Source organism: Lagopus muta, chromosome 21 (genome assembly GCF_023343835.1).
Source record: "Lagopus muta isolate bLagMut1 chromosome 21, bLagMut1 primary, whole genome shotgun sequence".
Classification (NCBI taxonomy): Eukaryota; Metazoa; Chordata; class Aves; order Galliformes; family Phasianidae; genus Lagopus; species Lagopus muta.
The window spans coordinates 1905249-1929076 of record NC_064453.1 but is presented as its reverse complement, the minus strand read 5'-3'; the positions used below and the strand labels follow the sequence as shown (position 1 = coordinate 1929076).

Sequence of the window (23828 nt, the reverse complement as noted above, 5' to 3'; positions counted from 1 at the left end):
TGCCAAATCCAGGCCTAACGCACAATTACAGCACATTTTTGTACAGAATGTTGCAGAAAAAACAAAATGGAGAAAAGCTACTACTGCTGCTAGGAAGGAGCATTTCTGGATACAGTGAGAAGATAGGAAAGTTTAACAGAACAATCCGCTGTCCAAACACTGCTGCTTTTAACATTTTATTTGAAAAGAAAGCCAGGAAAACCTGCTTGTTACAAAAATGATTCTAATCAGATGCAAAGGACTCATCCTACAAGAGGAACTGGCTGTGAGGAACTGATTTTATAAAGAAGATGGTTTAGGTTCCCTCCTCCCACACCCCAAAATCTTTGACAGCGATTGTTTGAACAGGCTGTTTCTCTTTTCTTTTTGTTTTTTTAAAAAAAAAGTGACTTACCACGCTACTCCAAAACGTGCATAGCTTTTTACTTGAGTTCTTCATAGATTTATGCACAGAGTAGCAACAATAAATGAATACAGCAACAATGGTTACAGTTTTTAAACAGGTTATTTTTTCAAAGAAAAAAACATCTAAGGACTTAGTCCAATATGCACTTTTTAGCATTTCTACAGCATGCGATTCTAAGAGTAAACCCACCCAATATGGCAAACAATCAAAAAAGGTTTTTTTCTCGTTTAACTTAGAAAGTTCAAGATCATTATTTTCAAAACATTGATTTGTACATCATTTCATACACAAAGAATTGACTCAATACCCAAGTGTAGGATAGGTCTCTTTTGAAAACAGAGATTCCTGGTTGTTGAGACTACAGGATAGTGTTAGGATATATAAACTGCCCTTTCAAGTGGACAAAACCAAAACAGATTAAAAAAAAAAAATCAGTGTGGTGAAAAGAGGGGGTAGGAGGGACCAAGGATTGCATTTGTTATCCATAAAACGTGAAAGGATTCTTTAAACAAGCATTCATTACCTTGAACAGCATGTGCTTGGTTACCTTACTGCTTAACGTTATCCTATATATGCCAAGGTTTGTGCAACAATTATCTGTGATACTAGAAAATAAAATAAAAAAAGTAGGGACTAAATTTACATCGTTAACAACCCCCAGATGCTCTGGGCTAGGACTCCCTTGTTTTGCTCAATTAAATACATAAACAAATGTATTTAAAAAGGAAACTTGAAAAAAATCCCGCTACAAACATGACTTTAAAATTTGCAAGTGTGTGAGATAAAGTCCTTAACTTCAACTTGGAAACTACAGTGAAAGCTAACTGTTTCACAATTATGCTCAAGTTTATTTTCTGGTCATGCTTTTATGATAGTGTTTGATTTTTAAATTCTCAAGACAAAAAAAAAAAGAAATGGTCCCAAAAGGAATGCACTATTTCATTTTGCTTACAACACAGAAATTCTTCTTGGAAAGGTAATTGTGCTCTTCAATTTCAGCAACAGGAGACGGAAAAGATCTTGCCCTTTGAAGTTGGGGAGGATGGGGGTCCAAGTTAGTATAGTTGGATTGAATATGCTATCATTTTTAATTTTCAATCGTTGGAAACTTCTTCCAGTCACGGAGTCCGCCACTCTTCTAACACACAGAAAGATGGATTAGGAGCTGCACTTAGATTAATTGTAGTCAAGTTTCAAGTTTCGTATCACTACCCACTGATGCATTCAGCCATTATCTCACTGGTTTTAAGACTGCCATTTATTTGCCAACCCAGACTCTAAAGACCATACCAGTCATCCCTCCCAGAAAAGAGTAGTTTACCACAGAAACATTACTGCATACATTGAAGAAGCAGCCTTCTAAAAACACACAAACAACAAGAAAACCCACAAGAAACTGTTTTTCCCCCCAGTGACTTTCCTAACTTGAATTATATGCTTGCAGCATCAGTAGAAGAGTACTGTTTGGACCCGTGAAAAAGCACTGAGCACCATATAAGGACAGAGTTAATTAGTTTGATGCCTACTTACTTCAGTTCCAGATCTTGAGGAAGCTGTCCCATGATCCTGTTGCCACTGCCATACCATCATCAGTCACACCTAAGCAACTGACACGGTTATCATGACCAGCAAGGACACCTGGAAATAAGAATACACAACAAACCTGTCACACTGCTCTGATGCTTCCTTCTTTCTGCTCAATAACAGTGAGGCTGCCACACCACAATTACTCAGTCTCTTCCTTCAAGAATTCTGAACAAGCATGGTTTCGATTTTTGAATGCTTTTGCTTTTTGAAGCACAAACTTGTGTGGGTTCACAAGGAAGTAATGCAGAAAATGCTTGGCTCCAAAATTCTACTTGTATATTCCTCAAGTCATGACCTTACTGATTCAAGTTGTGAAATCACTGCTTTGAGAATCCTGTCAGCAGTGTCATAGTAATAAGTGCAACCATTGCTGCTAGCATTTCCTCTCCATAGTGATAAACATGCATTTGATTTTACAGAATTTTAACCCACAAAAAAGAAGCTGAAATACGTTCTGAAAACTGAAATGTTTTCCATCTATCTTTAACTGGCGATGTTTACAAGCACTTACAAGACTTCAACACCTACATAGCTTTTGCCAATATGGAGATCTGAATATCAATTATAGTACTATTAAAAAAATAACTGGGACACTAAATAGCAAAGATACAGAAGCCAACATTCTCCTCTGTTACATTTAACTTAATGGAACAACTATTTATGCTCAATCTACTCAGCCCACTGCACTGAGCTAAGATATTCCTGACAATATCAGGCAGTACAGAAATATAAGTTCTGCTCAGATCACTTCAATAAGCAGAAAACTTAAAGCAGTTTAAGTTCAGCAAACATGCCATGAGCACATGCACTGTATTTTCTATTTAATAAAAACTACCATGAATTCTAGAAGAAAAAACTGTGATCTGTGTGATAAAACAAAGAGACAGAGAGAAATCAAGAAATCCAACAAGAACTACTTGGGCACAGTCCAGAATCATGTATTTGTTTAGATCTTTGCCATCTTTAGTACATCCTCCTCTCAAAGCAACAATTCGCATCAAGTACCTGCAGCTAATCCTTACAGCTCCACGTGAAGAGGAATTCTGCTTGGCTGGTGTTTCCTGCTTGCTTTTAAAACAGACCTAGACACTCTTAGGAACACCATACTCAATAACAGAGTAGGTCATTGCAGAACTGGGGATGAGGACAAAGCATCAAATATTTGTGGCATAACTCATACTTTTTCTCCTTTTTTTCCCCCCCTAAGAGAAGTCTTGTTTTTAAAGAACTCCAGTTAAATTGACTTAACTTTTGTATAGAAAGAAATCATATTTACTTTCTCAAAAGGTAATCTGCAAAATCTTTTTGTTTCCTGTTTGCTTCTGAAGTCTCTGCTTCAAATAAATTTCATGCAAGATCATTCTTTCACCTTAACAGCCACACTAATGAGCAGCAAAACCTCTAACAAAGCAGTTAGAGTGACCGATGTGGGAACATCTCTCATGATCCTTTTATCAGCATGTGCTAAGGGCTATTTTCCACTGATAGTTTAAAAACAACTTTAAAAGTTTACACAAAATAACTAAGCAGTGGATTTTTAAAGAAAAACTTTTTAGAAGTGATTCCTTTACAAATCAGTGACCAGAAATTGCTGCTGAACAGTTACAATATCATAAAAATCAATGCCACTGTTCAGTGAAATAAGAAACATCAAGCGCTGTCAACTTCCAGCCTGCAGTATTTCTATAAGCTACTGTGCCAATACTGATGTCAGGCAACTGTAAGCCCTCCACAGAGGAGGTGGACAGTATGTTGCATTGCTTTCAACAGATCACAAGCAAAACAGTTTCTAAGTCTAAAAAGACAGCCCCAATCCCCAAAACTCTGCTTTTCATATTTCAAAATAAATATGCTTACCTGCTCTATCAGCTTTCAGCGTATCCCAAACATTGCAGTTGAAGTCATCATAACCAGCTAGGAGGAGACGACCGCTCTTGGAAAATGCTACAGAGGTGATGCCACAGATGATGTTATCATGTGAATAAACCATAAGTTCCTGATCAGCCCGAAGATCAAAAAGCCTGCATGTAGCATCATCCGAGCCTGTGGCAAACGCATTGCCATTGGGGAAGAACTTCAGCAGAGGGCAGAAAAGAATGGGGAAAAAAGAAAAAAGACAACAAATTAATTTAAAGAGTGGCTGATAAAACAGGCAAGTTACTCAAAGGCTGCAAAATACGTTATGCTGTGAAGTCAGAAAAGTTCCAAACATACAAAATGTTTTTCATCTGGCATTCCAGGCATAAAGCCCATTGTCTCAGGAGTATCCAAAAACTGTACATCTGGAATAGAACTTCACCCTTGCTCCCAAGCAGGACTTGATGCAGAAAGCATTAAGAGAAAACACTCCATAATATTACAGCATACAGTGCACGCTTAAAAGCTGAGACCAACATAACCAAACAAACTGAAATCCTCTGTCCTTGCTCGTGCTGACACTCACACAGATGGCGTTGATGTCCGACTCATGGCCAGTGAAGGTTTGCCGACACATTCCTTCTCTAACATCCCACAGTTTGGCAGAGGCATCGCAGGCACCGGAAACAAAACACCGAGCATCAGGAGCCAGAGACAAACTCATGACATCTCCAGTGTGCCCAGTAAATGTAGTTGTCTGCTGACCAGTTTCTATGTCCCAGAGAGCGCTTGAAAGAATAATCAAAAGGTACAATTAAAACCTATTTACAGTCCTGTCTTTTGTGCCCTTCTTATTGTCCAATGCACAAAGCAGCAGTGGTAAATAACAGCAAAATTCAAGTCAGCTTTTCCCACTCTTAAAAACTCACTGAGGATGTGTGACTTTGTAAATTATGTCTAACATTTTAAAACCGCATTGCTTTCCCAACACAGCAAAATCACTGCTACTCTGACAATCAAAGAGTATAAAATGATGAAATAGCACTATCATCCCTTCACTTTTAACTTCCCAATAAAGCAGATCCCTCAGCAGTAGATCTGTACTAGGCAAACAGAAGGTCACTGCACTTTGTCATTCTTCTCATAGCTTGGCTGATCCCAGGTGGACAAAGCATTATCCAAACAACTGTCAAGGAATTATGATAACTCCTGAGAACAGCTACATTGTCTCGTATGAGCCTTGTTTTAAGAGATCCTTTTTTTCTTATAAAGTATGTTTAGGAACACTTTGATATAAAAACAAAATGTCTACATTCATTAGTTACTCAGAATCAGTGGACAAACAAATGGGCCTTCAAAGAGACTGACACTGTGTAGGAGAACTATTTATTAGACAACCTTTGCTGTAAGAACTGCTGCCTGGGAGATCTGTATTGATTTTAAGCAGCAGATATAATACAATAACTAATGAAAAGAAGATTGAGGCCTTCTCTCATTCCGAAGCCAGTTTTTATTAAGACATACACCCACATCCACCTCAAGGAAAAAAGCTGTGCCTGCTGTCAGTGTAGAATATTTTCTAGGAGCTTTTCGTATTAAACATCTAAATATGACTTTGTAAAGAAAACTGTAATTAATACTGAATACAAAAGTGTTTTGAAGAAAAGTCACTTATTTCTGAAAGGCAAATTATACAAAAAAAAATCTACATATCATTGTATCACAAAAAATTAGGTCAATTGAGAACACAGGCTTAACTGAACAGCCAAAGGTTAAAGCCTCGAAAGCTCAAGTCTTCCATTACTAGCAAAAATGTGACTTACAAGCAATTATCAACCTTGCTTAAAATTCTGGATGACTACCACCTTTATGAAGAAGTTTATTTCAACAGACTTGAAGCATGAGAAGTCATTACTAACAACCATGTCAGAGTTTTACTGCTTACCAAGTGGTGTCGCCAGAGCTGGTAACAATTTGATTATCATCCAAGAAACGACAGCATGACAAGTATCCTGAAAGCAACACACACAGCCAAAGAATAAAATCAGAGATCACTCTCCACGCTGCATACTGACTTATACACTTCTTCCTCCTCTTGGAAGATGCAGGAAGAACTACTACAGAAGTCTAAAGCACAACAGAATTTTTATAGAGAAACCTCTGAAATTTTAGACAAAAATACTCTGGCTCTTTACTGACCATGTCTAATTAAACCATTACAATAGCATAAGGTTACATCAGTATCACAGCAAATTGATCTAAACACAGAAGAAATTTAGTGAAGTGTCTTAACCAAAGCAGGATAGATTCTGCTTTGGGACTACCTTACTGAAACTAGGGGAAGCTAGAAGCAAGAGGGAAAATTACTGAGCAGCTTTATTTACCATTATTTAGCTCCTAAATTACAAAAAAAACAAACAGAACAAAACAAAACAGTAGAGGGATTAATACAGAAAAGAGTTGAAACAATTAATTGTCACCCTCCAGCAGGCAGTTAAGATAACCTTCCAACAAAACTAAATGCCATATGTTAAAAGAAAAGATTTCACTGTGTGCCTCCATAACTCAGGCCATCTGGGTACGTACTCACCTGTATGCCCAGCTAGCTCACGGCTGACACGTACATTCCCTTCACGAGTTTTCAAGTTATAAATGGAACAGATGTTATCGAGACCACCACAAGCCACGTAGTTTCCAGAAGGCGCATATGCACAAGTCATGACCCAAGACGAACGCAGGGGAATAGCATGCACCTGAAACAAATGCATTCAGCACTTCATCTGCAGGACAACTCACTCAATAATTCAGCATCAGCAGGTTTTCATCTCTCCCCCTCTATAGCAGCACATCTTTTCATCAAAAGGACAAGAAAATACATAGCTTGCCAGGTCAAGTAAACATGGAATTAAAACCTCAGGTTTGCCTTTCCTGAATTCAGCTTAATCAGCAATTTTGAGAAAAAAATCAAATTATTTCAGTGCTCTGATTACTAATAGTTTGCAGTAGGTTCAGGAAAACATTGACTTCCACATACAGTCAGCAGAACTGCCAATTCCAGGCTTAGATGCTATGTTATGAATGAACTAGTGAGGAAATTGTTACTCTCAGAGCCACTTAAATCCTACTTTGAAGCCCACAGCAAACAAAGACTTAATATTTAACTAACTTCCTCTTTGTCTTCTTCTGTTTGCAGTGCACGTTTTCACACACAAAACACTGAAGACACTGCTACATTTCTTACTGGAGAAATCAAGAGTTAGGCTTATGTCCGCATTGCTTTGGTTGACAGAGAGTACTTCTCTCCTTTGCATTAATTATCAACTTAACAGTTAATCTTACCTTGTTTGTAGTATAGCTGTCCCAAATTATAAGTTTGCCATCCTGGGAGGCACTAACTAGAAGCCTGAAAAGGAAACAAGTGGTAAATTCAGCCATTGAAGGAAGACAAGAAGGAATGTATTCCGATAGAATTGCCTATACTGTCAAAACTAAGGTACCATTTAAGTACAGCATGTCATCACTCAATTCAAGATACCAGCACTGAAGAAATTATTTTGGAATCATCCACTTTGAATGTGAAATATTGTGGAAATACATGGTAGATGATCAACATGGCCACACATTCTTTATTCAGAAAATCTCTAGATAGGTAACAAGCTTGAAAACTGAGGCAGAAAACTTGTGTGGAATCAGTGACTTTGTGTTCTGTACATAGGCTTCAGATTCAATGAGTCTGACAATCTGTACTGTCTACTTGTTTTCTGTTTTCTGTTTTTAGAACAGAAATTACAGTTCTAAGTCCCAAAAAACTGAATGGATATCAGCACTGAAATACAATGGGGAAAAAAACAGAGCAAAGATGTCGCTCATGGAAAGGAGAACTTTAGGAAGGTTTTTTTTTTTTTTTTAAGCTTAAATCCACACTCTCCACTCAGAAATTGTTTGACACATAAGGCATTAGTTAACTGCTCAGAGCTCTTTTACATACTTTTAGTATGCTCAAAGGTATATTGGAACACTGCCATAAAGCACCTCTCTTCAGTCTTTTCCTTTTACAAATAATTTCAGAGAAAATAGTTCAATAAGGTACTCAGATTTGTTCCATGACTCTTCCTCTGGCCAAACACAATGCACTCACTGAAGTGCTTTGTTGTCTTGGTGGTATTTTATTGTTTTATTGTTTTTTTGCTTTTTTTGTTTTGTTTTTTAAACCCAGCTTCTATCTTACAGCTGTCACAATGCACTTTTGCCAAACAGACCAAACCCCATTTTAAAAATAAATTTAGATTCTGATGACAAAACCACACATACCAGGAAGAAAAGAAGTTACATTGAGTGGTTCCAAGTTCTCTCGGCTGCCTACACTCTTTTTGAACGAGTGGATCCTTGTGGCAGAACAGGTAAATAACAGTTGGTTGCACCCAACTTCCCACAGTGAACCCACCTGGAATCGGTCCCCCAGTGCATTGCATAAATTTTGGCCAGGTGTCCCCGGAGCGTTCTCCTGGTGCGCATCTGAATTCTCCCCACCGGGTCAATATTGGCTGTGATCTGAAACAGGAATTGTACCATCCATTGAATCTTTCACTGCACAGCTCCACAGAACAAAACAAACCATCATACACAGACATTTCAATAAGCACCACAATGCAAACCAAGAAGTCCTCCTCCTTTTTTTCCTTTTAATATTGACCATTTTCTTTTTTAAATGCCTAAGAATAACTTCATTTGAAGCAGTACTTGCTTTCAAGAAACCATCATTTTGTTAGCTGTTTTTTTTTTTTCCCCTCATAGACAGGAAATGGGGTGCACTATTTCAGCCTTTAGACAATGCCTCCGCTTTTGAAAGATGGATGAATAACTCAGTTTCAGATCCAGATGACCTTCCCTTCCAAATACTGGAAAACTAGAATCATATTATTCCTGTTTTATTTAACTTTTGGAAGATAAAAGCAGTCTCTGGAGTGAGTAAATAGCAACATAAGGAAGTAATTAGTTTAGCTGTCCTTATGCAGCTAAGTTTAATATCAATAATTTCTCCAGTCTGAAGAAAAGTACTCGTTAAAAATAAAAACAATAAAAAACCCAGCTCAGCACACATTTCCAGTAATATAAGAACACATCTCAACAAATCCAAAAGTATGCAAGTTTGTTTTATGGATATTGTCTGCATATTTCTCATGTCTCCTTGTTACAGAATTATTTAGCAAGAACATTTGAGCAAGTGTCTCTGCTTCTTTTCAAAGGCCATCAGCACTGTGAAAAGAGCACTTCCACGACACAAAAATCCTCATCATGGACACATTCCATGCTAGTAATACAAAAGTTTTTTGCTTTTGCTCCCTCCACATTTATTTATTTATTTGCACGCTTTCATCCTGGAAAATATGCAGCACTGTGCCTAAAAATAAGATCACAAGATCAGTACATTCATATGTACCTACCACACCACCCCCAAGAGGTGACAGAATACAAGTTTCCCTCTCCCAAGTTAACAAAATAAAAGCAGGACAGCACAGCAGAGGTATCAACTCAGGTTCTAAAGTATGGGCATCGATGCATAAGTAGGTAAACCTCAGAGGTCTCATGGTTCTGAGAGTCCCAGTAACACAACTGTGCTGCTACCACATCTGCAGCAAAACATCAACGGCTCCCTTCAGCAGGGATCAGCCCTGAGTGATTTCTTCAATAAAGTACTGCTCCAGGTTACTGCTCTCAGAAACTCAACATCAGTACCACATACGTTTCTTGAAAAAAACACCTGAAGGCAAAATTAAAAAAATAAATACAAAAAAATCCACTCAGATGTACCTTTTTACAGCACATTTACTTTCTGCAAAGGGAACATGCTTTTGTAGTTCATGTTAAACTCTTGACTGCTTACCTGAGCCAAGGTGGCATCTGCACACGCTTTCCTAGCATCCTGCAATAGAACAGTTAGAGAACTCAGAAGAAGTTCTGTTCAATCTTGGCATTGTCAAGTTAATCAAGTTGTCACAAAATAATGTTTAGAAAGCATTTTGGTTTGTTATTCAGAAGGGACCCATCGTAACTGCAGCATGAACGTAACATGACAGACTGCTGTCAAAACATGCTGAGCACTTGAAATTTCCTTGTCATGAAACCTCACATCCGGCAAAAGATTCCAGCCGTAATGACAGGCAACTTCCACCACGTTCAGGAAAAAGTAAGGCATGAGATGTGTTCATTAATCAAGCTAGTTACATACAAACTATATTTCAGTTAACAAATTGTCCTACGCTAATACATTGTTTGGACAGAATCACTCAAAGGGACTCAGCTACTTTAGTTACATGAAGATTTTCATTGCAGAGGTAAGAGAAGTACATGCAACTTCTAGGAGAAAACAAAACTAAACCTAGTAGCTGAAAAACATGAAGATATGAAAAAAATTTCTGACCATAGAATTAAGCAGAAAGAACACAGCTTGGAAAACGAAAACATAAACTAGAGAACTTAACTTTAGCTGCAAGAAATACTGGGTAATAGAACTATCTGCCAAAGGAAATATTTTAAGGCTTATCATTGAGACTCAGTGGATTTTTTCCACCTTGGAAAACCAAATTTGGAGAATTATCCTGAGTTAGCAAGTAGGGAAAATAACTGGCCAAGCCTTTTCAGTTCACTCCTGTGAAGCACACACAGTTTACCCGTTATCAGTTAGTAGTACCTGACTGAACTTTGCTTAAAAAGCACAGGTAACCACGCAGCCTGTGTGGATGTGTGCTCCCACATGAGAGTGTAGGAGTTCTGGTAACAGAATTTAGTTTAAGATGTAACCAGTGTTCTGCTTAGTCCCTTGGAAAAAAAAAATTAAACAAGCATTAAATGAAGACTAAAAGCACCAAAAGCCAACTGTCATACTAATAAATCTGTTTATGCTCATTCCAGCACAAACACTACTCTGTAACAGCCGCATTTCACACGCTTTCATGCAGTAGTACACTCTACTTTCTTTTTCTAGGCAGCTTTTATGTCTGAAGGGGCTGGAACAATATATCCAGACTAGCAAGTATCATAACAGAGCGCACAGAGATTCCTTCTGTGGAGTTAGAGACTGGCAGTGTGCAGTACTAGCGACAAATCTGAGCTTTACAGTCAGTTTAGATATTTCCTGTGTGCTGGCTGGCCAGAAAGCTGTGAAAAAAACACAACTTCCTATACATTAAAAATAATAAATAATGCTTCAAACAGAGATAGAACAATGAAGACAAGTACTGTTAACTTAATCTGAGGCAGGCAAACCTTTACTTAGTTTTAACTCCCAGATTAAAAGACCACCTCTTCAGAATGAGGACAGAAGTAGAAAAACTTCACAGTGCCTCTTCTCAGGTCTGTGCAAAATTCAATCATTACCAGGTATGGCTGAATATTTAGAGAACAGGCGATGGAGACTAATGGAAGGAATACACAAGAAGGGATGGTAAAGCAAACAAAATGTAACTTTAGCCAGAGTCTACTAAATAAAATCCCTGTCACAGCCTGCATTTCAAAGAGTTTATCTTGAACATCTTAACTTATCGTGCACAAAAACAACCAATAGGTTTTTGTTTCACTTTCTAGAGGAGGTTTGTTGGTTGTTTTTTTTTTTAAGCTTTCAGGATAGAAGTTTTTTTTTGTCTTTAAAAGAAATACATACAGGGAGACCAAATGGAATAAGACAGGGGAGTTTCAGCTGTTCTGTTCTGTCTTTGATGTCCTTCCTACTAAAGCATAAGACCTCTGCAAAGTCCCTGTGAATCTCAGCATCAATGAACATTTAGAATAGGCCTGTATTAAAGTCATTTATACTCACTGAATTCATTCTGAAAGAACAGATCTAACTGTGTTCTGCATATGTTACGTTTCCCTCCACAAGGAATTACAATACTGACTACACTCCAGTTCACGTTGGGCTTCATAATAATACATTTTTCAAATTAAATCTAAAACAAATGTCATTTGGACTACATTCTATCCTTAAATAAACAGACTGCTCTCCTCCTTTTACTCAGTAACAGAAGAACAGACACGCCATTTATTCAGAACAACATACTGACTCCTATAGCCTTCACCTGAATACTGCCAATTCACAAAACAGTTCACAGATGCAGTTTATGTAAACCTTAAACCACGCTCAGGAAGTTTTAATCATCTTCATTCCTTAGCCTGTTCTCTCAGAGTTACTGGAAACTAAACACACGTTTCTGAATTACCCCTTGACTATTTATTCAGTACAAGGTCATTATCTGGAACCAACTTACTGCCCCAAATATGTTCTCAGGCTCCTCAAAACTACACTTGAAAAGAGCAAGTGAAACACACACTGAAAGATAAATGGAAACACTGGCTCAGAAAAACTTCAGTAACCATTCATCTTGATCGAATCCAATCTTATCCATGTTGTGGATTTACTTGAGTAAAGGTGCATATACGTGAACTTCATTACGTTAACTCTGACACTGTGGAAAAAAGCATAATGCATCACATTGCTGTCCATCTTTGCCATCTTCAAGACACACACATCTTTTCTGTAAACTTCAAGACCCACTGGTGAAATACATACTCTGATTTGGTTTTTCAGTTGCTCAGCCTCCTGGCGTAACTGGTCGAGCTCACTCATTTTCCTGTGCTAAAGGTGTCCTCTGCTGCCACCTCTCAAACAACCAGAAATCTGAAAGACAAGCAGTAACAGAAGAATTAGCAGAAGTCATACATTAAAATTAACTGAGCAGACAATCTGAGTTACCTCAAACAGGACTTACAAACCAATCACTGATAGTTTTTTTAATCTTCAAAATACAGGTGACTTTCTCTGAAATGCCTTCAGAATACACTGTTAGCATACATGTTCGCTATTTTTTTTTTCCACCTACAGAAAACAGATCATTATTTGGACTTATTCCTTCTCCTCCAGGTCTCTTTTTGCATCTTTTCTTTCATTAGTGTTTTTGGATTTAGTTTTTTTTTTTTAATAAACTCCAATTTCCCAAGAATGACCCTTCCAGCAATTCATATTAAGGTTAGACAGGAAAGCCAGAACACCTCCACAGGACACAAAATTAGAACTTAAAATATTTAGATACTGACAGGCAAATGCAAAATGCTGTCAAAAGGCCCTTATGAACTCTGTCTGAAACACAGCAGTTATGAAAAGTGTGTTCTATTATCTGGATAGAACATTCACAAGTGTTGTTGAGTTTTTTCTGGACAATTGTTAATGTCCCCTGAGATTTCCCAGAAAGGATTCCAGCATTGATATATATGTCAGAATAAAATTAACATTTTTTTCAACATTAGGTTAAGAAAAGGAGTTCAAACAAGTGCTGCTAAAGCCAAGTCTCCACTACAACACCTGGATTTCCAGCCATTAACACATCAATATGGTCACTGCCCTCTGTGGCCAAAAATGAAGCCTCAGTGAAACAATTATCACCGAACGCCCTCCACCATTCTGCATACAGCTCCTCAACAAATGGGCTGTTCTCTATTATAATGACATATAGGTATTTTCCATCAAGCATATTGCTCATGATTAGAAGTCTGTTCTAGAAATATGCCGGCATTTCCACGCTGGCATTTTCACTAGCATTCTATACTTGAAGAAGTCGAGGTACAGCTGAATTTAACCAAAGAACTTCTGCATACAATGTAAATGTAAGATGCTAAAGAAACTCACTAACGAAGTTCATCCTTTGCTGGAGAACATATTAGACTCATTTCCAAATACTATGTAAAGCACCTGCAGGTCATTAAAAAACACACAGAACACACTACTGGTGGTTGAGAACACTTTATTTGCCAGAACTGACCCTTTATTATTAAATAATGCAAATGCTTTGCTACCAGCTTTACATATTATTTCATTGAGATTGAATCAGCTTATTTATCTTGGCAAGCATGAGGGGTTTGGCTTTTTTTTCCCCAGAGCTCCGAGGCAGCCCTTCCCAGGGGGAAAGATGAGGATAATTTCTGATGGTCTATAGAGCTTTGACACTCTAAAGAGAACAATTCCACATAACCAGACCCAACTCTATGCTCTCTCTTATTGCAATAGCTAGTATTCTAAACTGATGACCTCAAGGAACTTAAGTGTCTCATCTTGTCATGTCATAGCTTACAAGTTTATACCCGGTGTATTTTAAAGAAGGAATTTCACTTAGTTTCTGACTCAAAATCTCTACTCATAACTTTAAAGCCCTTTTCTTCAGTGTGAAACCTGGTCTCTTTCTCTCTTCTGGCTCCAGGGTCATCTTTAAGCCCTTTAAGATTGCTTGTTCAGCTTAGCCCAAAATCCAGTTAAGAAAAGACCTGCCCAGACTTTTATTATCCTCTAACCACCTTTCTTTCCTTTCAGTGCTCTTCTCTTTCTCAAGATCTATTGTTCATTCTACACGTAAGACAAACCACTCCACAGTTGGGTCTCCCTGCAATTTTTAAGCACAGTCAGCAGTTTCTCCAGCTGCGGTCCGGTCACACTGTGCAGCAGCATGCACTACTCCCCAAGGAATTAAGAAACTCTCAAAAATGTTCTTAAAAATAAACTTCATTAAATTTTCTGATCTTTTAGATTCTTAATATCTGATTCTATTTCCGCCCTTCTCTAAGTTAATATATAGCCCAATTCCCACTAAGCAAATACCAACCTCTCCAGGCAGAGTACAAGGAACTTCAGATGGTATCACTTCTATTTCAGAGAAAGAAATTACAATCCAAACCTTAAATGTTCTGCTCAAGGACACAGCAACTCAACGATAGGATTAAGATAAAGATTTAGGACACCGAATTCCAGCTGCAGAGCTACAGGTAATTACATTGAAGATTTACATACAGCTTTATTTAAAAATATAATAGGGTGAATAATCTAATGTCAGTCAACGCAGGTATGTCATTGTGTAGCATACAGCTTAAAATAGTGCCCATTTATTCTTTCCAGAACTTGTGTGACACAACTGAATTCTCTTGCATTTAAACGAAGCAGAACTTCTATGTATGGAATAAGAAGAGGCTGAAGGAGTGTGTTCAGAGAAGGGCAATGCAGCCAGTAAGGGGCCTGGAGCACAAGGCTTACAAGGAACACCTGAGGGAACTGGGATTATTTAGCGTGGAGAAGAGGAGGCTGCAGGGAGATCCTATTGCTTGCTATAACTCTCTGAAGGGATACTGTGGTGATTTGGGGGTCGGCCTCTTCAATGTAACTAGTGATAGGACTAAAGGGAATGGCCTCAAGTTGCAGCAGGGGAGATTCAGCTTGGATGTTAGGAGAAATTTCTTCTCCAAAGGAGTGGTCACGCACTGGAACAGGCTGCCCAGGGAGGCAGTGGATTCACCGTCCCTGGAGGAGTTCAAGAAACATTTAGATGTTGTACTGAGGGACATGCTTTGGTGGGAAATAGTGGTGATATGCAGATGGTTGGGCTGGGTGATCACAGAGCTCTTTTCCAACCTTAGCAAGTCCACAATTCTAAGAATACTACCGCTAGAAAAAGTCACATAAAAAATTCAATGCACAGAAACCAAACCTTGTAGTTTCATTCCTGCATGTATGCAAATGATCCAGAGTTTAAATCATACGAGCTCATTTCATGCTTGTGTTTTATAGCTTAACACAGCTCATACTGGAAGGTGCTGCTGCAAATGACAAAGCCAGGTGAAGCAGCCCAACTGCATTAAGGTTTTTTGACCAGTGGTAACACAAGCAGCAACACTGATTCAGGCATGTAAGAAGCTGCAAGGAAGTCGGTTGTTCTCTGGTTTATAGGGCACCATGGTAACTTCAGCAGAGACGTGGTTCCCCTCACACAAGTACCACCCCCAGGAGACTGTCACAAGTCTCGTGCCATAACTCTCTGTTGCCTTGTTACTGAAGAGCAGCTCTATTCCCAACTCTCACATCAAACTGAAAATAGTGCTCTGCTTCAGCACTCTGCTTCAATTTCCTTCCAATTCCCACTTCACAGAAGATGATAGAAGGGAAGAACAGCCCAAATACCTTCAAAAAGAATTAAAACTATGATCAGAACACAACCTTCAGTCTTTTCATGACTGCTTTTAGCCAGACATATGTATATAACACACAACATACCCTGTTTACTGCATACCTCAGCTCCTTAAACACTTTACTCATGAACTCCTTGCTAAAAGGCAGCCATTCACCTAGGTTTCAAGGACAGCTTCCTTTTAATGAATAATCTCAAGATGATTTACCATCCCTACGAAGCCTTTACACCCACACACAAGATAAGTGCCCATTACTGCAGACAGCAGCGAGTCCAAGGAACAGAACTGTAACTATTAAGGCTTCTATGGAACTTGACTATCAATCGCTTGCCAGAATCCATGCTTCAGTATTTGCTGCATGAAAATCAATAGCTAAATGCTTATAACTCAGTGTCTTGCCAGCCTGTAATACCATATATACAGAAAAAGACAGAACAAAAATAAATACTTTTACACTTGGTGTTCCAAGTCAGCCCTTCTGCATTTCAAGCAACTCCAAACTCTGAACCGCATTTCTGACACAGCATCAATGGGAATTGTTTAAACCACATTTCCACATTCCCTTTGTAGTCTTTGTTGCTTGAACATCAACAGGAAGTTCTGATTCCTGTCAACTTGACTGAACTCACTAACACTCAGGAAATGAAAATCCTAATGAAGCCAAGAGCTTCAAAATATAGGAGTGTTCTGAAAGATTTACGGGTCTGTAAAATACATGGGTTAACCAACCAGCCGACTCGGCTATTTCCCTATTTCTTTTACATCAAGTCTTACGCAATTAATCCTGTGCCAAAAACATGAACCTGTGGGGAAAAAAAACACCTTTCAGTAGCATCTGAACTTCTCAGCTGCACTGTAAGTAAGCAGAGCTTACTGGTACTGCAACCAGCAAACCAGAAACAAAGAAACCAACATCACCGCAACACACCACACACTCCCATCAAGAACAAGAACAGCTAAAGCAAAGAAATTATAGTGGACAGGAACTTGAAGTAGCAGAAGCTTCAATATATTATATGTAGGCTCATCAGAAGCAAGCACAATTTAATATCATATAATAACACCTTTTTGTTCCTTGGCATGCTAAAAAGGCACTGAAGTACATTCTAGAAGGTTTCTAGGAGAAACTTCAAGTTTAATAAGGATAATACTTCTATTTCTGGTGTTTTGAAGCAAGTTATTTCATTTCTAAGTCAAAGTCACTAATCAAGCTCCACACTGCTTTTCTCAAATTACCAGCACAGCTGTGATGAAACAGGTAGCAGTCAAGCTCAAGCTCACCTCACTTCCCTGTGAACGTGTTACTGTGCTCCTGAAGGCAGCTCCTCAAGAATAACACGTTCACTTCGCTGAACTCACTCAAGACCTTTCCACAGGCTGATGTGCTTAAGTGCCACTGCTCTAAGCCTAATTCCCCCTAATCTTGTTGACAAGTATACCTTGTAGATAATACTCTTCTTGCTAGGGACAATAATACACCTACTTGCAAGGCAGTTGACTATTCTTCACTACTTCAAATGACCCAGGTCTCTAATCTCTTCTTACAAGTTACTCAGAGAAGAATAAAGCACTGTTTCCCTCTTTCCCAGCTAAGAAAAACAAGCACTGACAACAGCTAACTTGTTACTCTCCATATATGATAGTTCTGCAATTAAACCATGTTAGAAGAATTTATCATGTCACTCATCTTCACTTCCATTTTCATTTCCCTTTGTGCCACAGAAGACAGAGAAGATTTATGTCTAGGCAGACATTTATATATTAAACAACTCTACACTGAATCTTTGAACTATGAATAGAAAGTTTATGAAATCTATAAAACTTCCCAATACTTCCTGCAAATGCAAATGTACTCAGGATCCCAGTAGAACAACCCTAATTTAAAGATGAAGCTCACAGCCTATAAAACAGTGAAGGACAACAATTGAAGTGCTAAGAACTCAAATCCACCCATTTCAATACTAGATACTGAATATCCTTTCCAATGTTCAAACTCTCTATACAATGAGGCCTAATTACAGGCAAAATTTACTAAATAATTCATTCTTTCATTTTTCCATACAATTCTAGAGAAAAGATAAGAGCCTGCTTCTCTCCTAAATAGCCTGTTCTGTGAGTAACCTCCACAGCTTAAAGGAGAACACACACTTTTCAAGGCTCAGTCAAGTATTTATAGAATGTTCTATCCCTTGATGGTGAAGTTTTGTTTGCTGCTCTCCATAAGTAAAGTAATCCCATCAAGCCACTGGTGATGCTAAGTCTGGCAAACACAGAGAGCTTACATTTTTGTTGTTAAAATAACTCCTGAATGCAGCCATTTCACAAGCAGGTCAGCTAAATCACCTTTCTCCCAAATGAACAGACTATTCCCTATTTGTTCCCTCAATACCTTTTGTGGTAATACACATCACTCCAGTGTGTGAGGAACAGTCAGAAAAAAACAGGCATAATTTGCAATAACAGGAGTCCAAAATGTACAGCTGTAAGAAAGGCTCCACATTATGCCTACCCAACAGTCTCATAGCAGGTCATCTGATTAAAAGAAGCTGTGCTAATCTATCAGATACTATAAATCCTATTAGTAACATGTACAGCAGCCCGTACATTTTCACAATGACAAAGGAATTATACAGAATCCACTGGTAGTTCCAGTGTTTTTATATCATGCTGACTTTGGAAAGCTGCTTTTTCTTGTTACTTAAACAGAAGTGCACACTGATTCCTATTTGACTCTCACTAAGTAAGATTGTTAATTGCCTGCAGGACAAACTTGTGGTGTGCTCTTCCCAAAAAAAGATTTAAAAAAAGGATTCAAAGGTGCCTTCAGATTGTGAAGCACACATCTACAGACACAAAGAATTTGAGGCCACCGATCACAGGAAGGTATACAGGGACACAATGTGAGAAATGGATGGGATCACACAGGATTCTGTGACAGAACCTTTATTTGAAGCAAAAAAACCATACTAAGACATGTGAGGAATAGCTCAAAGACTTACCTGCTTAATACACCGTGCTGGTTAAAACAGAACAACAGTTTACACAAAAAATAGGACAGAAAATACTGGCAACATGACAGTGATGCTGTCTAAAGCAATGATTTCTCTAGACCTGGAACACTGAGTTCAGTTCCAGCATCTGCACCTCCAAAAAAAAGGAACACAGATGATATCTAGGGTTGACCAAGGCAAGTAATTGAGAACACCTCAGGAAATGCCTTTAGAGAAAGAGCATGGGGGATAGTTTGCTTTCTGCAAAAATAGCTAGTATATAGTAGGCAGAAATAACAAATTTAACTGAGAAAACGCTTCTCACACAACTAATCACATACTAACTGGCTTCACAAGAGGTAGAAACACTTCAAGTTAGAGCCTGGAAAGTAATAAAGTTTCACTTATCCAAAAAAATATTAGTGACAATTATGATTGCACAGAACATCTACTTAAATAATACCAAAAACACTGGAAGTGCAGCATGACGAGCTCCTTTGTTCACAAGAAACGTGGCCTCGTTTGTCCCAACATGGCTGGGAAGTAATTTCTCATTCATGAGAATAACTCTCCTAATGTTTTTTTTCCTTTTACTTCCCTGCCCCACTGAGATGAAACAGTTTCATCTATGGCCTCCCTCTGCTTCATGAGTTCCATTTCTGAAGGAAGGCAGGCACTAACATCTATTATTTAGCAAGTTTCCTGACCATTTTTAAATCCTTCCTGTTGACATACGAATCCAAATACTAAGGTAGAAAATGGGTATTTTAGACTTGCATTGACTAAAACAACTAAAGCTGGTTAGCCACTTTTTAAAGTTAGCATTAGTTTCTCAAAAACTAGAAAAAAAGGAACTACCTCATTCTTCTACTTACATTTTCTCTCACTACAGTAGAAAGCCAACTTCTGCTGTCAAACATGAAAATTCTGGAAAGAAAAACATCAAAATGAATGTAATTATTAAGAAACAACATAAATTTTGTACCAAATTCAGCAGAAATTCAGCTACCAAAGCATAGACTTCTTTTGCTAACATAATGGGAACAACTGGTTTTTCTTCATCAAGGAGAGGGGCGCTGCTTCAGCAACATTGCTGACATCACCTGAAGACTTGCTCATCTCAACCAGTTTAACATTTGTTAAGAAAACTCTTGGAGCCCTCAGATCAGTTGTTCTTCTCTCCCTAGCAACACCGAAATCCACACCGCTGTACTGCAGAGCTCATGGTTCGAACAGAACGGTCTCACTCACTAGACTGGAATTTTCTGTGCTATACAGCACCCCTCAAAACATCTCCATTCTCTAAGCCCTGAAATTATTTCTGCTCAATAGTGTTTCTGATGTGCGCTTGCTTTCTAAGTACAGTTCAATATCAAGGTATCTATTTCATCAAAAGAAGTTACATAAACCTCCTACTAACAAGCTCCAGTGAGAGCACACCACTTTTCTTTCTAGAAGGGTTACAACTGATCACCACAGATACTAAGGACGTAAAAGGATTAAAAATGACAAATTAAATAACTCACACACTTCCATTCTGGAAAACGGTAATGATCTAACACACAGATGGACTTCACAACAAGTAGAAAAGACTTCAAGAAGTTTTACAACTTCCTATTTCTTTAACAGCACATAGTAATGATTATAGTTCACTCTGTGGTTTGAAATGCTCCTATTCTGATGTTCTGTGATTTGTCTCTACCTCACAGCACAACCTGGGCTATGAGTGATGCCAATGGACACCTGAATACACACCTTCAAAACCACTGCATCAAAACAGTGAAGGATTGCTCTAAGCATAAAGCAGGAATGTAACGAAGCCAAGTCAACTTAAATCACAACGTCAGCCTGCAGCTTCATATATTTTGAACTGCAGAGCTTAGATGAAATGCGAGTTTATGACTTTAGAGTTCACTGTTAGCTGGAAAATTTTCAAACTACTTCAGTGTCTGGTATGGAGGTTAAGCTACTTAGGATATGGGTCATCCTCATCCAAGCCCATTTATAGATGAACCGTTTAGTGCTGTGATTATGAAACCACAGTGTAAGCAGTTTTGCTCATTAATGCCACAACACACTTCCGAACATAAAACAATAACTCACATTTAAAAGCCAAATTTCTCCTCCCTCCCCACACCCTTGAGGAAGCAAACACATCTGACATCACCATTATAAGGTCTGGGGACAAAAAGAAGAAACAGCAATGTTCAACATCCAAAGGTTGTGACAGAAAGATGTACCCACAGTGCAGACATCACGAAATGCAGTGAAACTCTGACAGAATTCCTTGAAAAGTCAACAAGTAAAATTACACTGGAATGGTAACCACACACAGAATACACAAGTGCAAAGGCTAGAACACACATCATTATTGCCCTGTGCTGCACCCTCATTAATGCAGGAGAGGTGCTGCAGAATTCTTATGCTTTCTGCAAAGAAGAAGAAGAAAAACAAAACAAAACCAAGTGTTTTAACCAGCCTGCAGGAAGAGTCATGAAGCATAACAGCAAACTTCTCTAGAAACTTCACTTTGTTTCCAAAAGCAGGTTCCATTTTCAGCCAGGTGTGCTGGAAGCATCCTATGGTGCCTGCAGAATGCAAGCCTGGCACTGAGATAGCTTTGCTTCTGCATTACAGATGGAGCTTGTTTAGGAACAAAAGTAGACAAACCACTTAAGAAAGATTTGAATTGCCACAGTTTTCCATTTTTAGATAAAACGTAGCCTGGTAAAAGCAATATGAAAATTACAGGCCACTACATTCCTTCACAGTACTGGCTCAGCAAAAAATCCTTACTGTAATGAACTCAATACACACTCTGCCTTAATCAGCTCTTACAGCCCTGCTTAGCTGAGAGTTTGAGGTTCTCACCATCAAGAAGTGGGATTTCTAAAACAGGAGAGAACAGGAAGGACCACAGAATACTTGAAGCATGGCTCAAGTGGTTAAACCATGACACCAAAGCACCTGGAAGTCAGCCAGCCCTACCAACGGCTGTACAACCAGCGTCCCCATGCCCACAGCATTCTGCACCAAATAATAAGGCATGGCAGCCCAGACTAAAAATACAAAATTGCAGTAACTCTCAGAAGGCAAAAGCACCACCGCTTCCAGGTAAAGCTTCCCTACTACAAGCATGTGCTCTTACTGTTGTTGATCTAAGATGCTTCTGAATTGAATATATTAAGCAGTCATATTGAGGCAAAAACTTAACCTGAAACTTGATCTCAGCTCCAACACCCACCAGACTATAAGTCTCCATGCCTGAAGAACTTCTACAGAAGAAACCATGGTTGTTTTCCTGAAGGTTGGTGAAAGCAGGAGAAAAGAGGGAAGGCTGAAAGAAAACACCCCGGACCTCAATACAGTTACACGTTTAAGAACGACTATCAAGTATTTGCTACTTTGTCCAGTGTAAAACTGAGATGAAAATTAACCTCCTTGGCATTAGGAAGTTCAGAGCAGCACCTTCCAGTTTCAGCCTTCTGGAAAGCAACAGTCATCTGAAAGGGACAGATCCTACACTCAGCAAGGATGGCTGTACACAGGCAGACATTTACTAATTCAAGGTGCAGATGCTGTGTTCCAGCTACCAACCAACACTTAGCACCACGCTAGACATCAAGGTACATGGCAGCTGTAACATCAGCTGAACCAGGAATGGCAAGTTGGTTACCTTATAAAATTACTCCTAACAATTATTTCTTACAGCCTACAGACTGTTCTGCAGTAATAATCAGCTGTCTAAAAGCCCAAGGGATTACACAGCCTTCCCAAACCACTGCCAGTGACATGGAGTTCCTGCTATGCCACTGGGAAACAGTAATTAGAAGTCTGAAATTTGAAGCAGCGTTTCAGGGCTATTCTGTACATACAGAAATTATCCTCAGTTTGACTGATCAGTCCTCACTTTCAACCTGAGCAGTTTTATCACATAGCTAGAAACTCAAAGGAACAATAACACATCTTACAGAATACCCTTCAAGAGATCATTATTTTAGTTCAGAACTCGGAGTACAAACCCGTATTTCAGAAGTTTAGAAGTTAAGCTCATGTGCAAAATCCTCAGTGTGCCAGAGGCTATTATCACGCAGCAAGGCCGCACAGAACATCTACTGAGCAATCACCCATCTCCAACTGGACCTGCTTTGCATAAACCACCAGCTTTTGCTTGCATACCCAGATTTTCTAATACCTGAGGACTCATCGTTCCCTATGTTTGAAAATAAACCTTTACGACAGTTTGCCATTCCCTGAAAATAGAATACTGCTCAGCAGAGAACAGCAATGAAATCACGGCAGGGACACTCAGAACACACAGCTCTGCAGCTCATGGCTGACTCCTTCTGCCCCCAACAGTGAATAAAAGCTGCCTTCATGGAAGACAGCATAGCATCCCTGCTGCCAAAGTACTCACATTTCCTGATGCTAATCCCGTGACCTACATTTAAAAAAAAAATCATACTGATGTAATATTTAAGCATAAAAGTCTGGGCTGTAACAGGTCACTTGATTAATCCTTCCCAAATTCCTCTGCAAGCTATGTGTATTACTAAAAATCCCAACTCTAGGAATAGCAGAGAATTCAATAAAAACAAGGGGACTATTGCAAGCACACCCTTCTCAAGAAAGGTTGAAGTAGTTAAAATATTAATAACTATTTGAACCTCAAGAATTCAAGTCAAAAAACTTCCTAATTGCAACTTTTCTGTCTCATTCACAAAGAAATTCACATTTAAAACACTTCAACGTGAATTTCTTGGTAAATAGCTGGAATAGGAAGTTAACTAATTCTAAGAACAAAAATGACAGTTTTCAATATTTTTTTACTTACATCAAAAGCCAGTATGTTAGTTTCTACTGTTTTGTTCAATATTATCTGCATGCAATTCTTTCCAAAGAGCAACACATCGCTCAGTGAACTGCATCAATTTTACCAAACTGGCCAGCTATCCCAGCTGAGTTCTGACCTGCCTACTTCATAGTTA

At 38.7% G+C, this 23828-nt stretch overlaps 1 protein-coding gene across 2 annotated transcripts in view; it reads right to left on the bottom strand.

Moving 5' to 3' along the window:
* Positions 1–1429: 1429 nt before the first annotated feature.
* GNB1 (G protein subunit beta 1) overlaps positions 1430–23828 on the bottom strand; it is a 32811-nt gene continuing 10412 nt past the window's right edge. Inside the window, exons 2-11 of one of the 2 annotated variants that reach the window (XM_048967541.1) lie at positions 12417–12524; positions 9735–9773; positions 8295–8401; positions 7190–7253; positions 6441–6603; positions 5796–5862; positions 4437–4638; positions 3851–4067; positions 1937–2044; positions 1430–1544 (exon numbers count right to left, since the gene is read on the bottom strand). In XM_048967541.1, the coding sequence (XP_048823498.1) occupies positions 1938–2044; positions 3851–4067; positions 4437–4638; positions 5796–5862; positions 6441–6603; positions 7190–7253; positions 8295–8401; positions 9735–9773; positions 12417–12473 (1023 nt within the window). In that variant the 5' untranslated portion in view covers positions 12474–12524 and the 3' untranslated portion in view covers positions 1430–1544; position 1937. The other variant, XM_048967542.1, reaches the window with a different exon arrangement.